Source organism: Hyperolius riggenbachi, chromosome 2 (genome assembly GCF_040937935.1).
Source record: "Hyperolius riggenbachi isolate aHypRig1 chromosome 2, aHypRig1.pri, whole genome shotgun sequence".
Taxonomy (NCBI): domain Eukaryota; kingdom Metazoa; phylum Chordata; class Amphibia; order Anura; family Hyperoliidae; genus Hyperolius; species Hyperolius riggenbachi.
The window spans coordinates 152,157,482-152,172,507 of NC_090647.1; the positions used below are offsets into that span (position 1 = coordinate 152,157,482).

The 15,026-nt window shown below is 42.7% G+C and overlaps 1 protein-coding gene across 2 annotated transcripts in view; it reads left to right on the plus strand.

The window, feature by feature from the left end:
- The window catches only part of ADCY6 (adenylate cyclase 6), a 349,764-nt gene extending 335,263 nt beyond the window's left edge, over positions 1-14,501 (plus strand). For both annotated transcript variants that reach the window (XM_068267693.1, XM_068267694.1), the window contains exons 21-23: positions 2,900-3,104; positions 4,785-4,909; positions 7,002-14,501. In XM_068267693.1, coding sequence (XP_068123794.1) covers positions 2,900-3,104; positions 4,785-4,909; positions 7,002-7,130 — 459 coding nt within the window. In that variant the 3' untranslated portion in view covers positions 7,131-14,501. The remainder of the gene's footprint in view (positions 1-2,899; positions 3,105-4,784; positions 4,910-7,001) is intronic.
- The last annotated feature ends 525 nt before the right edge of the window (positions 14,502-15,026 follow it).

Below are 15,026 nucleotides of genomic sequence, written 5' to 3' on the forward strand. Positions count from 1 at the left end.
TATTTGCTCATGTCAGGTCCATGTTAATTTTTATTCAGGCAACCTCTTAATTCCGGATTAAACGCTTGGCTGTGAGGCATGTTGAGCCAGTGTGTGTTGATATGTGACAAATGAATCTCTGATTGACATGTCTCCTAAACTTGAAGCTACCGTAGAACAAAATGCTTAATTGGTTTTGCCCTAAATCACACAAAACCACATTTGTTAAGCTTTCTTCATCATAAAGATATTTGGATGCTGCTAAAGTAGCCATCAGCATAATTTACAGAGCACAGAGAGGAGGGCGGAGCAGATGATGTTCTAGGGATTTGCTGCTTCATAAACTTTTTTTCATCAGCTCAAAGGGAGCCTGTCCTCTCTGTGTCCTTCCAAACCCCACTGTGTGTGAATTGACGTATTGTTTGAGGTGCAAAATTATGGAAACATTCTTGTATACAGTGGGTTGCAAAAGTATTTGGCCCCCCCTTGAAGTTTTTCACATTTTGTCATATTACTGCCACAAACATGAATCAATTTTATTGGAATTCTACATGAAAGACCAATACAAAGTGGTGTACACATGAGAAGAGGAATGAAAATCGCACATGATTCCAAACATTTTTTACAAATCAATAACTGCAAAGTGGTGTGTGCATAATTATTCAGCCCCCTTTGGTCTGCGTGCAGTCAGTTGCCCATAGACATTGCCTGATGAGTGCTAATGACTAAATAGAGTGCACCTATGTGTAATCTGTCAGTACAAATACAGCTGCTCTGTGACGGCCTCAGAGGTTGTCTGAGAGAATATTGGGAGCAACAACACCATGAAGTACAAAGAACACACCAGACAGGTCAGGGATAAAGTTATTGAGAAATTTAAAGCAGGCTTAGGCTACAAAAAGATTTCCAAAGCCTTGAACATCCCACGGAGCACTGTTCAAGCGATCATTCAGAAATGGAAGGAGTATGGAACAACTGTAAACCAACCAAGACAAGGCCGTCCACCTAAACTCACAGGCCAAACAAGGAGAGCGCTGATCAGAAATGCATTTAAGAGGCCCATGGTGACTCTGGACGAGCTGCAGAGATCTACAGCTCAGGTGGGAGACTCTGTCCATAGGACAACTATTAGTCATGCACTGTACAACGTTGGCCTTTATGGAAGAGTGGCAAGAAGAAAGGCATTGTTAACAGAAAGCATAAGAAGTCCCGTTTGCAGTTTGCCACAAGCCATGTGGGGGACACAGCAACCATGTGATAGAAGGTGCTCTGGTCAGATGAGACCAAAATTGAACTTTTTGGCCAAAATGCAAAACGCTATGTGTGGCAGAAAACTAACACTGCACATCACTCTGAACACACCATCCCCACTGTCAAATATGGTGGTGGCAGCATCATGCTCGGGGGGTGCTTCTCTTCAGCAGGGACAGGGAAGCTGGTCAGAGTTGATGAGAAGATGGATGGAGCCAAATACAGGGCAATCTTGGAAGAAAACCTCTTGGAGTCTGCAAAAGACTTGAAACTGGGGCGGAGGTTCACCTTCCAGCAGGACAATGACCCTAAACATAAAGCCAGGGCAACAATGGAATGGTTTACAACAAAACATATCTATGTGTTAGAATGGCCCAGTCAAAGTCCAGATCTAAATCCAATCGAGAATCTGTGGCAAGATCTGAAAACTGCTGTTCACTAACGCTGTCCATCTATTCTGACTGAGCTGGAGCTGTTTTGCAAAGAAGAATGGGCAAGGATTTCAGTCTCTAGATATGCAAAGCTGGTAGAGACATACCCTAAAACACTGGCAGCTGTAATTGCAGCAAAAGGTCGTTCTACAAAGTATTGACTCAGGGGGCTGAATAATTACGCACACCTCACTTTGCAGAATGATGTATGATTTTCGATCCACTTCTCACATGTACACCACTTTGTATTGGTCTTTCACGTGGAATTCCAATAAAATTGATGCATGCTTGTGGCAGTAATGTGACAAAATGTGGAAAACTTCAAGGGGGCCGAATACTTTTGCAACCCACTGTATCTCATTCAGAAATGGTCACTGGTTTACAATATTGCAAGTGAATAGCTACAACAAAATATTGAGCAGAGAACCCCTCCCTGCCCCCTCTCTGTTTTGTTTTCAAGCATTTGCACTTTTGTCAGTATCACTTGTACTTGCTTTGCCAACAGACAGGTGGGCGGCACGGTAGCATAGTGGACAGCACTCTCACCTTGCAAGTTGCAACGCTGGGTCCCTAGTTTATTTTCCAGCCAGGACACTATCTGCATGGAGTCTGTATGTTTTTCCGGTGTCTGTCTGGATTTTCTTCCACATCCCAAAAGCATACAGATAAGATAATTGGCTTCCTCCAAATTGGCCCTAGACTATGATAGACTACACAATACATACATAGACACATGACTATGGTAGGGATTAGATTGCGAGCCCCTCTGAGAGACAGTTAAAGGGAAGGTTCAAGCAAAATAAAAAAATGAGTTTCACTTACCTGGGGCTTCTACCAGCCCCATGCAGCCATCCTGTGCCCTCATAGTCACTCACTGCTGCTCCAGTGCCCCGCTGGCAGCTTGCCGACCTCGGAGGTCGGCGGGCCGCATTGCATACATTTTTACGCATTCCCGCTAGTGCAGGAACATTAACACATACATTTTTATGCAATACTGGTTCAATGCGTACATTTTTACGCATTGAACCAGTAATGCGTAAAAATGTATGTGTTAATGTATGTGTGCACTTTAATCTTAAGATATGGCATCAGAAAGGCATAGAGGAAACTTGGCCAGGTGTCATAAGTAACATCTAGTGGAGCCATTTATAGACTTGCCATACACATAGTATATTTTAAAAATCTTTTATTTTCTAATTTGGTGATTCAAGTTCTAATATATTCTCTGCCCACAACAGATCATCAGTGAAGAAAAGTTCCGGCAGCTAGAGAAGATCAAGACTATTGGCAGCACTTACATGGCAGCCTCAGGCCTAAATGATACAACTTACGACAAAGAGGGCAAGACACACATCACCGCCCTGGCAGACTACGCAATGAAGCTCATGGAGCAGATGAAGTATATAAATGAGCATTCCTTCAATAACTTCCAGATGAAGATTGGTGAGTGTTGTTCTGCCATGTCTTGAGGGGTAATCAACATTAGAGCCCAGCTTTGTGCTAATGATCAACGCAGCTTTGTCCCGGAACCTGTAATCTTATGTGTTAAACCTAGTAGGTTCTAGAGATAACCAAAGTGATCTCGCCCAATTAGTGGATTGATATCGATATCCCAGTCCATCAGACTCCAGGTATATGTGTCATCCTCAGGGCTATCATAGGGGGGATTCCCTTCAGATTGCAAGGTGGACCATCAATCCACGCTGGTCCCATCTCTTCCTGCATGTGTATATCCCTGGGTATCACAATGGCCGTGGCTAACACAAGTCCAGGGGTAGAGTGGGATGAGCTGTGGCAGAAGCTCCTAAAGGCCATGATGTTGCAGTACACCTGGAAGAGCTGTATAGGCCAACCAGTTTCACCGTGTACGCTGGCTTTCTACAAGGAAAAGCTCCTTAAGTGAGGACATTTATGTCAGAGGTGCTCTGAATTAATAATATCCTAGCTAAGGCGGGACATCCCCTGGTTATTTATTGTTTTGTTTTTTTTTTTTTATCACAAAGCCATGTGTTAGCAACCATTTTGACAGCCTTGAGAAAGTCTGCATGCTTGAGGAAACCAGTTGGCTTACACAGCTTTCCCGGCTGTATGGCCATTGTGATACCCAGCAAGATATGCATGCAGGAGGAGAGGGGACCAGCGTGCATTGATGATCCACCCTGTGATCTGGAGGTGATCAGCCCTCATCATATCCACAATGATAACACATATACCCGGAGTCTGATGGACTGGGATATCAAGATCAATCCACTAATTGGATGAGATCACTCTGGTTATTTCTATGTTTTACTAAGTTTAATACATCAGTGAAAGCGTGATATTGCTGCATGGACTTTATATTGGCAGCTATTTTCTCGTTTGGTCTTTGTCACAGTATATTTGCTTGAAGCATGTCTCTATATGGATCTATGGAAACAGCTTATGGACACTTGTATCTCTTTTTTTATGTCAGCTTGTAAATTGATCAATTCTTGGAATTGCAGTAATTGATATCATAGATGGAGATTGACTCTCGATCTTTTAAAATGGAGTTTCTGCAGCCCATTAATCTTCTATTGGTACAGAACTGTCAATTGTTACTTGTCTGTGGCATAATTGTCGCAGAGCGAGACATTGGTATATGAACATATACATAGTTCCTGAACTTTTTTGACTTTTGGCTCAATCTTGGCCACTTCATGTGTACATTAGGGTGGGTCTTGCATTATTTAAAAAAAAAACTTTTCATAATGTTTAAATAAAAATGACATTTTATTGAATATAAGGCCATTGGATGTTTTTTCGTTTACTTCAGGGATGCCAAACTTCAGTCCTCAAGGGCCGAGATCCTCGCACATTTTTGTCACAGCTCAATTTTATTGATGGGACTGAATGAAGAAAGGCTGGGTCCTGGCATGGATATAGAGCTGGACATGGACTGGAGCTGGGCATCCCTGGTTTACTTGAACAGTATTCCAATGGTTTTTTACTCTCAATTGATAATTGGGTGTTCAAATTGGGTCTCTGTACCATTTTTTTCTAGGTATTCCTTCAGAGTTTTATGTGGTATGTATTTTAGACTTCTGTGTTATGACTGCGTTTAGTAACTGACTGTAATATTTTCTGGTATGTACCTTGTTGCAGGGCTTAACATTGGACCTGTTGTTGCTGGGGTCATTGGAGCCCGTAAACCCCAGTATGATATCTGGGGAAACACTGTGAATGTAGCCAGTCGCATGGACAGCACTGGAGTACCAGACCGCATACAGGTGACTACAGTTTCTCATTCCATACCTTGTCCTAGATAATTAGACATAAACAGAATGAAGACTCGCACATCAAAATACTTTCACTAAGAACTGGGGTTATTTTTCCTAGATTATGAGTCAGATTCAAAACATCGTTGAAGGTCTGAGTATGCTTGGTCACTATGGAGAAATAAGTTGTTGGTAGATTTAAAAGATAAGGGTTATAGTGATATTGTATTCAGATTATAACAGCAGCCAAGGGCTTTTTTACACATTGTAAAATGCATTTGAATTTACTGCCTTGAAATAATAAAACAACAAAAAAATCAGCAGCACTGCACAGAATTATGGCTCTTTATTAGTAAGATGACGTGCAATTAGAATCAGACGTGAGAGTGGCCTTGATGTCGGCTACAGCCACAGTGTTTCGGAGGATCCCTTCTTTGTCAAGCTGCAAGCTCTCTTTCAGGGATGCTCACAAATTCTAATTCGGATGAAATTCGAATAGGGTTATTTGAATTTCATCCTGATAATTGCAGCACCTGTGCGGGTGGGCGAGGTGGGGGGTTAATCTTACCCATCAGCCGTCTGCTTCGCTCGTCCCTCGGCGCCTCCCACGCTGTGTTCCAATCCGGCGTCCCGTGACTATACACTTCCTCCTTCAACCCGGCAGGCGGAAGTGTTTGCAATCACGTGACCGCCGGATTGGAACGCAGCGTGGGAGGTGCCGAGGGACGAGCGAAGCAGACGGCTGATGGGTAAGATTAACCCCCCACCTCGCCCACCCGCACAGGTGCTGAATTTAGCAGGATGAAATTCGAATAACCCTATTCGAATTTCATTCGAATTTGTGAGCATCCCTGTTCTCTTTAGAGCAGCGCTGGGCAAGTTACAGACCACGGGCCATATTTGGCCCATATGCGCTGGTAATTTGGGCCGCCCAGCGGCCGGATTGCTCTCCTTCCTCCCTCCTTCCCTGCAGAGTTGCAAGCGGCGATGAGAGGGTTAACACTCAGCTAATCGCCGCTTCCAGTGTTGTCTCCATGGCAACGGGGTGTCATGTGAGATGCCACGAAGACATTACTGCATATTACACGTTGGCACATCCTGATGCCATGCCATGCCATGTGACACATTGTTGCTAATGGAGATCCGGCGATTAGGTGTTAACCCTCTTTTATCGCCGTTCACAACTCTGCAGGGAGAGAGGGAGATTTAAAAAATAAAAAAGGAATGTGGTCCACACCCGCTTAAACTTTGCCCATACCTGCTCTAGAGTCTACATCAAACATGCAGCTTTATATAGTAGAAGCCACACAAAGGTGGACCAATCAAAATACTTGTCAAAGATGGGCGACCAATTGGAGTGCACAGATTATCAGATGGACCTGATGGGGAACTGCACAAGAAAAATTGGAAGAGAAAAGCATGCCCCCTCCAGTGACACGTTACAAGGTTGCAGTGAAGACACCTATGGGCAGAGCACTAGGCTCAGTAGAATTCCAGACCTGATGGGGAACTGTATGTAGTGACGTAAAGCCCCAGACCAGTGCTCCCCCTCTGGTGTCAAATCAACAGATGCCAGTCAACACTGATCCCATAAGTAAAGGTGGAGGTCTGTGTGAAAGGAATACCAGTCACCTTGCATAACGCCATTAGGCAAAAAGATTCAAGTGTGGCGTATCACTTTCACACTCACACAGTGTCACTGGGGCTGCACAGTGTGTCATATATAGTGGTCTCCATACACCAAACTGCAGCAACACACAAAGGCAAGGCTTAAATCTCCGCCTGTACCGGCCATCATGTACACATTAAAAGGGGATTTAAAAAATCAACACTACTATTAGGTTACAAGTATGGGGGGGGGGGGGGGGGAGGGATAAGCCTGGTCACCATGATCTGCCACAAAAAGATAAATCCTTAATTAAAGGGGGTGATTATGTAGAGAAACAATCCAATGATGGTGTGCCTAAAATAAATTAAATGTTTCTTTAATTGAAAACAGCTAATACTTTACCTCGTGTTTTGTTTGTAATTGTTTGTAAAATTTGTTCTTAGAAACTTGAAGTTAAAAAAAAAATGCATTTACAAAAATGTTTTCCTCCCTTAGGTTACGACTGATCTATACCAAGTCCTGGCAGCTAAAGGTTATCAGATGGAATGTCGAGGACTTGTTAAAGTCAAAGGGAAAGGCGATATGACCACCTACTTCCTCAATGATGGGCCAGCCAGCAGTTAGCAGGAACCTCTGCTTTCAGGGGAAGAAGGAACTAGAAGCCTCATCTGACCCTGTACAGAGTACCCAGAACAATAAGGAAGCTACCTACATCATCTGCAGCAGTGCAGGTGCAAAGGGGCTCAGTGGTGCCAAAGCCTCGCACCTGGGATGGAAAGCTTGGCAGGCACGTGTTTGTATGGTGCTGTGCCCAGTGTCTGTGCTGCCCTGACCCAGGAGACTGACTCACCTGTACAATGAAAGCCAGCAACAGCAGCTTTCACACTGGCACTTAAAATATTCACGGACGGTACTCACAGATTATTTATTGTAAACCAGACGTCGTGCTATTTTCTTTCTCCCTTCTCTATTTTTTTTTATTCTACTGGTTTAAAAGAAAACCAGAGAATAATTTTAAAACAGACTTAAAGACAGAAAAATAAATGAAGCTTCTCCTAAAAACTGACCAAAGAGCCAGACGTACGGGCCACAGCAGGGAGCAAGGGCATTGCCTTGTATGTTTATATGTGCTGTATGTTTTCTCTACCATGAGTGAGTGACTTTTCTCCAGCAGCAGATGGAGCAGCTCTCGTTACGATCCCTTGTACCACCTGCAAGGATGCTAAAAGGACAATATGATCTCTGCAACTCATTTCTATCTTTCCATTCCATGTCATCCCCGCCATCTCCAATGTCCTGCACTTCCTCACTTCCAGGAAATGGCTATCTGCAAACAGAAACACGTGATATTCCTCTATGGAGCTCTCAGGGGTTCCGCTACAGTGCTTTTGTGGTTTTTGTTCTGGAGGTGTTTTTGACAGACTCTCTGAGATCCCATTGCATTTTAGGAGAGTTGAATGGGAACCACATCCTAACCACAGACATGTGCATTCTCTACCCATTTTGATCCCTTCCCTGAATTGCCTTTGATTACTAGGAATGACTCAAGAAGTGGGGGGTGAGGAGAATGATTTACTCGCCTGTTCACATCCAGCGCACTTTTTTTCCCTTCACTGTGAAGCTGTTATCTTTGTCTCATTTGCCAAATTTCACAACCAGCCTGCAGATTTACGAAATCTGGGGTTTGGAGAAGAGAGATAAATGCCTCATGCGTTAAGGGCAGCAAAGACTGTCTTTGGTACTAGCTGGCCTATGGATTCCTCAGGCTGCAAGGATAGCCAGCGCCTTAATCTTTAAGTAGTAGACTCTGTTCACTGTACACGTTCTCTTAACCATCAAATGGTTAATGAAATGCTTGTGGCGTTAGAGGCGATATTTGTTTTATTGAAGGTGAAGTGAAAGAAGTAGGGAGATTTTATCTGCATTGACAGAGCTTCTCTGCAAAACTATTGTCAACCAACATGCTCCACACTTCTGACTCGAGTTACAAAAGCAAGATGGAATCTCAAGTAATGATGACATTGTGAAAGAAGTTGATCCTTAAAAAAAAATAGAGGTATTTGCTATTAACCTCAGTTTCCTATGAAACGTTCCATAAAGGTTGAAGGCTTCTGTGCAAGCACTCTGCTAATTTTCTCTCAGGATGGTCTTGATCTTTTTGATAAAGGGCAAATCCCAAACACCTTTCAAGAAAAATGTAACATGGGAAATCCCGGGGGTGTGCAATGCCATATCTGGTGCCAAAGAGGAAGAAAGTTACAAGTTTATACTTAGGCTGCTTGTGGTGGCACTAGCATATATTCTTCAGTTTCTATTGAAATGTTGTTAAAAACACTAAAAGGTATTTTCTAACATTTTTTTGTGGTAGGAGGTAGCAGAAAGTCAAATCATAAATTAGATGTTGGTTTATTTTTTTCAGAAACAAGAAAAAAGAACCTAGTGTTTGGTGACACGACCTAGAAGAGTTCAGACGATTCAGATTGTATGTCTACTGTGGTTGTTCTAGAAAATGATGCAAAGTAAATGTGGAGGTGATGACAAAAGGACATCACTTTATCATGGGCCACTAGAAGTGAGCAGCACCTCCACATTACTGTGCTTCTAGTACTACTGGATACCCTGCAGATGTGGAATAGAGCTGCAGCTTTAGATTTTGGTTTGTTGACAGAACAAATGCCACACCTGTTCTAAGACCACTGTTGAGCCTTCTTGACAGTAGGTATCATTGTTTTGCATAGCAAGGCTACAGATTGTTTACATTCTTGCCCAAATTGGTGTTATTGAAAGCCTATGTAGTCCAAGCAGCACTGTGTGGAATTGTGGCAAAGTATGTGAAGTGCCTTGAACACCTTAGTGGGAATACACAAGATAGTTGCCTGTTTCTCTTCTAATATTCCATCTCCTACATGTCTCCAGAGTTGGTACACAGCCTTCTCTTCGTTATCTTTTCCTTTTATTTTTAATCCAGTGAAATGTTTTATGAAACATCCAATTTAAAAAGTTAAAATTCCATTTTTCCCTTTTTTTAATAAAGCAAGATTAAGTTTTCTCGCTACGAGACACTGCAAGGCTTGTGGTAGACACTTCCAGGCTTGTAGTATTGCGCCACATACTTTTTGTAGGAAATATTGCCATCAAGTCTATGCTGTAGAACAGAACTGCAGTAGCTTGGGTCTAGATAACCTTTACTCCTCCTCTGTTATATATTTACATGAATACTGAGGTACAGAACAATATGTTTTTATTTTTATTTTAAAATAACGAAATTACCTCTGATATGGAGGTTTATGCAACTGAGGCCTGTTATTAAACGAATACCAGATAATACCAGTTATGTTACCTTCATATAGCTGTATATAAAGGCCTATGTATGGTCCCTTACTTCAGCACAAAGGTGTAAGGTGTGATAGTAACCATTCCTTTGTGCTGCTGACTTCACCAGCTCTGGCTGAATTACTGTTGTGCTATTCACTTGCCTATAATTTCCAGTTCCAAAGGACAGGAGAGGTCTAGAGTATTTTTTGCAGTTTACCCTTTCTTGGAAGTTTATTTCTGGACATAAATATTTATTTTGTAATAATTAGATGGCAATGTAGCTGTAGATTAAGTACTAGCAGAAGGGGTGCCACAGCTAATGTATATACACTAAAATAATTGACCAGGCTGGGTTTCTTGTCTTCAGTTCCTTTACCAGAGAAGGCAATTGGAATACAATAACATTTCTATAGTGCTTTTCTCCCATAGGACTCAAAGCGCTTAGGCTCTCTCAGATTCAGTAATTGGTAGTAGGATGAAGTATTCACACAACAAAAGTTATATTTCTGCAAATGCCAAACTGAACAGGTGGGTTTTCAGTCTGGATTTAATCACGTCCAGGGATGGAGCTGTCCTGATCTGTTGAGGTAAGGAGTTCCAAAACGTAGGGGCAGCATGACAGAAGGCTCTGGGACCAAAAGTTTGAAGGAATGAACTGTACTATCAAACAGAACCAAATGCAATATTCCCTATGGGTGGAGTATGAACCAAATACTTCACCCTCTACGTTTCAGTGAGGCCACCAGACTCAGTACAGGACAGGGCTCTCTGTCCCTGAAACATTAGTGAGGTCTCAGTAAGTACCAAGAAAGGGGTTTCAGTGCTTTATTTTGACACCAGTGTTGAAGAATTATCTTAGAACATCTGTATGGTCAACAGCAAATCAAACTACTTTTTTTTTTCCTGGTGCCATATGTTAATATAGGATAGGAAACTGGTCTAAATGACTTGTTCCCTTAACTACATGCTTTTTCTGTGTGGCTTGTGCAAGCAGGAAGAGAGGACCACAAGTATAAGAACCAGGTGCGTGTCCCTATCAAACCAATCCTATTACACCTTTCATTTTAAGTTTTTTGAAATATAAGCGCCTTACTGACCTCTGTAAGTAACAAGTCCGTTTTCCCCACCTCCAGATATTATGCATGGTACATTTCATGGTACTTTTTGTATTGTTTGAAGATGTAACATGTCAGTGTGGTTGTCAATGAAAAACCCTTTGAGCTTATTCAATATGAGGGGCATTGGGTGTTGTCTTTAGGACAAGATCCTCTTATCTGACAGAATTTTAGGCATGGACATCTCCAGTGTGACCTTAGACTATGACTTAACTTGTGTGGTGTACTAACCATGAGGTCACATACAGCCTAGTAAAGCAAAAACTCAATGGACACGGATAACTACAACTCTCAAAATTTAGGTTTGCTTCAAAAGGCTATATAATTGTATTAAATAAGTGCAAAGGTTCCCTTCACTGTAAGAGGGAGATCCTGCTGAGCTGGTCCCAGGCCTGGTTGTGGGAATCATAAGCTAGCTGTTGGGTATTAGTAGTTCCAGCCAGAGTTCTCCCTTGGTGCCCACAGTGCAAACCTGCAGTAGGCTGTGAGGGCTAGTCTGTTGGGTGTAGGCTGTGAGGGCTAGTCTGTTGGGTGTAGGCTGTGAGGGCTAGTCTGTTGGGTGTAGGCTGTGAGGGCTAGTCTGTTGGGTGTAGGCTGTGAGGGCTAGTCTGTTGGGTGTAGGCTGTGAGGGCTAGTCTGTTGGGTGTAGGCTGTGAGGGCTAGTCTGTTGGGTGTAGGCTGTGAGGGCTAGTCTGTTGGGTGTAGGTCCTGTAATCCAGACCTGAAGTGCCTCGTGTTCTCCATCTTACAGCTGACAGGTATGCTTAAACTGATCTAAAACTGTGTTGATTCTTCTTAACTAAAGTGGACCTGAAGCATCATTCCAGGAATGTAACAAAAATGGATATCCCCACATCCCACCTCCAGCTTAGAAGATAGTTGTTTTAGTCTTAATGTTAAAAAGGCCTTCAGTAATTTTTTCTTTCTTATTCTAACCTAGTATCTTTGTGATCACAAGCTGAGCCTTCTGTCTGAACTGCCAGGTTCCCTTCTGCCTTCTCTGGAACACTGGCTGTCCTCTTCAGCCCACCTCACCCTCACCTTCCAACCTACCATTCAAGAGTGGAGTTAAGTGACAACCCAGACACATTCCCTGCGAGAGTATCTGGCCTCACGAAAGCATTAAGCATGTTGGGCTACACCAGCATACAGTCAAGGGACTGCCAAATTTGTAAGGGGGGGGGGGGGGTTGTTTTTTTATAAAGGGTAATTACAAATGTTTTTGGGATTAAAGATACAATTTTATCTTCTTTAAGATGATTTAGGAGCCTCTTTTTAAAATCCTATAGAGTGGCTTTGAACAGTGTGTGCCATATTCTATTTTCAAAAAGGGACTGTAATGTCCCAGGACACCTTTCCTAGAATGAAGGGATACAGGTTTATAGAGCAAGCCCTATTAGGTTTATTTTTTGTTACGTTATAGCACATTGTATGTGAATTTAGGTGTTTTGATGAGGAATCATTAGTTGTGATGTGTAAAGGTTTCTTTCATAAGTTGTGACTGAACAGTATGCCGTATGGGCAGCTGCTGCCTCTGTTTGTCCGAGAGTCCTTAAAGAAAGGTCGAGTCTATGAAAAGCTACAATAGTTTTCTAGATGTTTTAAAGTTATAAATGGATATATATTTATAAAATATAATTTAAATATATATGTATATAGAAAGACTGATCTATATATTTAAATTATATTAGGTAAGGATATATTTGAATGTAAATGTAAATATATATATTTATATGGGGTTTTGTACAAAGAAACTTTTAAAGGTACGATGATCCATTATCATATAGTTGAAGAAGTAAGTGAATTTCTGCAGACAAATGACCGTTGCTGAAATGTGACAGATGAGCTGATGTGTACATTGTTTTTAGACAGCTCTATACCAAAGCAATGACAGTGCCCCCATAGGTGTAACCATACATGGTTTGTTCCAGCAGTGAGATAAACCATGCTACCATGCATGGTGAAGTTCTGGTGAAGCAGATGCATGCGCGTGTGTTCATGTGTGCATGTGCGTTCATGTTTGTTTAGGTGTGTGTTCATGTATTTGTGTGTTTGTTGTGTTGTGTATGTGTGTGTGTGTGTGTGCTTGTATGTGTGCTTGTGTGTTTTGTAAAAGCAGATCAAACCTCAATTGCAACCAAACATTTTAATTAATTTATATTTTGCTGCTTGTGTCCCTATCGGTGAAAACTCCTGATGAAATATGGCGGTACATCTGTCCATTGGTGAGAAAGACAGCTAGAAATTAAACCTTAAAAAATTATTTTTTTTTCTTTGGATTGATGAATCTCAATTTTCTATGTAGAGAAAAACTTGATAGAGGCCTGATTGGACATGGAGGAAGATTTTATTAATTTTATCTGTACTTAAAGAGAATCTGTATTGTTAAAATCGCACGAAAGTAAACATACCAGTGTGTTAGGTGACATCTCCTATTACCCTCTGTCACAATTTCGCCGCTCCTCGCCGCATTAAAAGTGGTTAAAAACAGTTTTAAAAAGTTTGTTTATAAACAAACAAAATGGCCACCAAAACAGGAAGTAGGTTGATGTACAGTATGTCCACACATAGAAAATACATCCATACACAAGCAGGCTGTATACAGCCTTCCTTTTGTATCTCAAGAGATCATTTGTGTGTTTCTTTCCCCCTGCAGCTATCGTTCACTGAAGTGTCAGGCTGTTTCTTCCTGCAGAGTGCAGACAGCTCTGCCTGTATGTAATTCTTCAGTATGTGAAAGCCCAGCCAGCTCAGAGGAGGATTTATCCAGCTTGTAAAAGATAAGAGAGAAGAGAGAAGCTGCCCTAATCTAAATAATACGCAGGCAGTGTGCAGAGAGAGGCCTGGAGGGGGGAGATGCATCACAGAACCACAACACTGAAGAACTTGGCAGCCTTCCAGACACAGGCTGACAAGTCTGACAAGAGAGAGATAAGTTGATTTATTACAGAGATGGTGATAGTAGAACGTGCTGCAGTAAGCCAGAACACATTAGAATAGCTTTTGGAACTTGTAGTATGATAAAAAAACAGGATGCAATTTTTGTTACGGAGTCTCTTTAAGTATTATTCCATTTGGAAAGTTTGGCAGCTTTTTGTTAAAGTTCTGTTTGCTCCCCCAGGAAGATCTGATCATTTTTAGATAGCTGAAAGTCCCGGCTTTCTGTTGCACTGGGTTGCACTTCACAGCATAAATCTGTGTCTTCAAAACTTATGTCAAGTGCCCTGGGTCTCTCATTACAGATGAAGGAGCAGCGCAGCTATGCAGGGCCGGATTTAGGAGCAAGGGCACCAAAGCAGCAGGATAAACTTTTGCAGCATTGTGGCAAGCTTGCAAATGCTGCAATGCAGGGAGATCAGGCGAGCACCTGACCGCAGTACTTTGCTGCTAGCCGCCTGTGCAGCAGCCACCTTGATCTCTGTGCATGTTTGCATTGTGGCCGGCGGTTATGGACTAGGGCAGCATTGGAGACAGAGGGGGACGGGAAGCTTCTGCACTGGAGACGAGCTGAGAAATGAGTGATACTGATGGCTGCTGCAGTGTGAAGGTGAGCTGGCTACCTATACTGAGGGGGGGGAGGGATTAAGGGATTAATCTGGCTACCTATACTGAGGGGGGGAGTGATTAAGGGATTAATCTGGCTACCTATACTGAGGGGGGGCGGGGAGGAGGGATTAAGGGTGTCATCTGGCTACCTATACTGGAGGGAAAGGGGAGGGGTCATCTGGCTACCTATACTGGAGGGAAAGGGGAGGGGTCATCTGGCTACCTATACTGGAGGGAAAGGGGAGGGGTCATCTGGCTACCTATACTGGAGGGAAAGGGTAGGGGTTATCTGGCTACCTATACTGGAGGGAAAGGGGGAAGTGATCATGTGGCTATCTATACCTGGGGGGGGGTGTCATCAGGCTACTTATACTAGAGGTAAGGGGGAGGGTCGCTGGCTACCTATACTGAAGGGGGGCGGCTAATGACAGTGGCCTTGGGTGGCAAAGAGTACAAATCCGGCCCAGCAGCTATGCATCCTTATCTCCTCTCTGTCTTACCGGCATGGGCAGGGGACTCAATTCCACTGTGCTCTCTGCAGCAA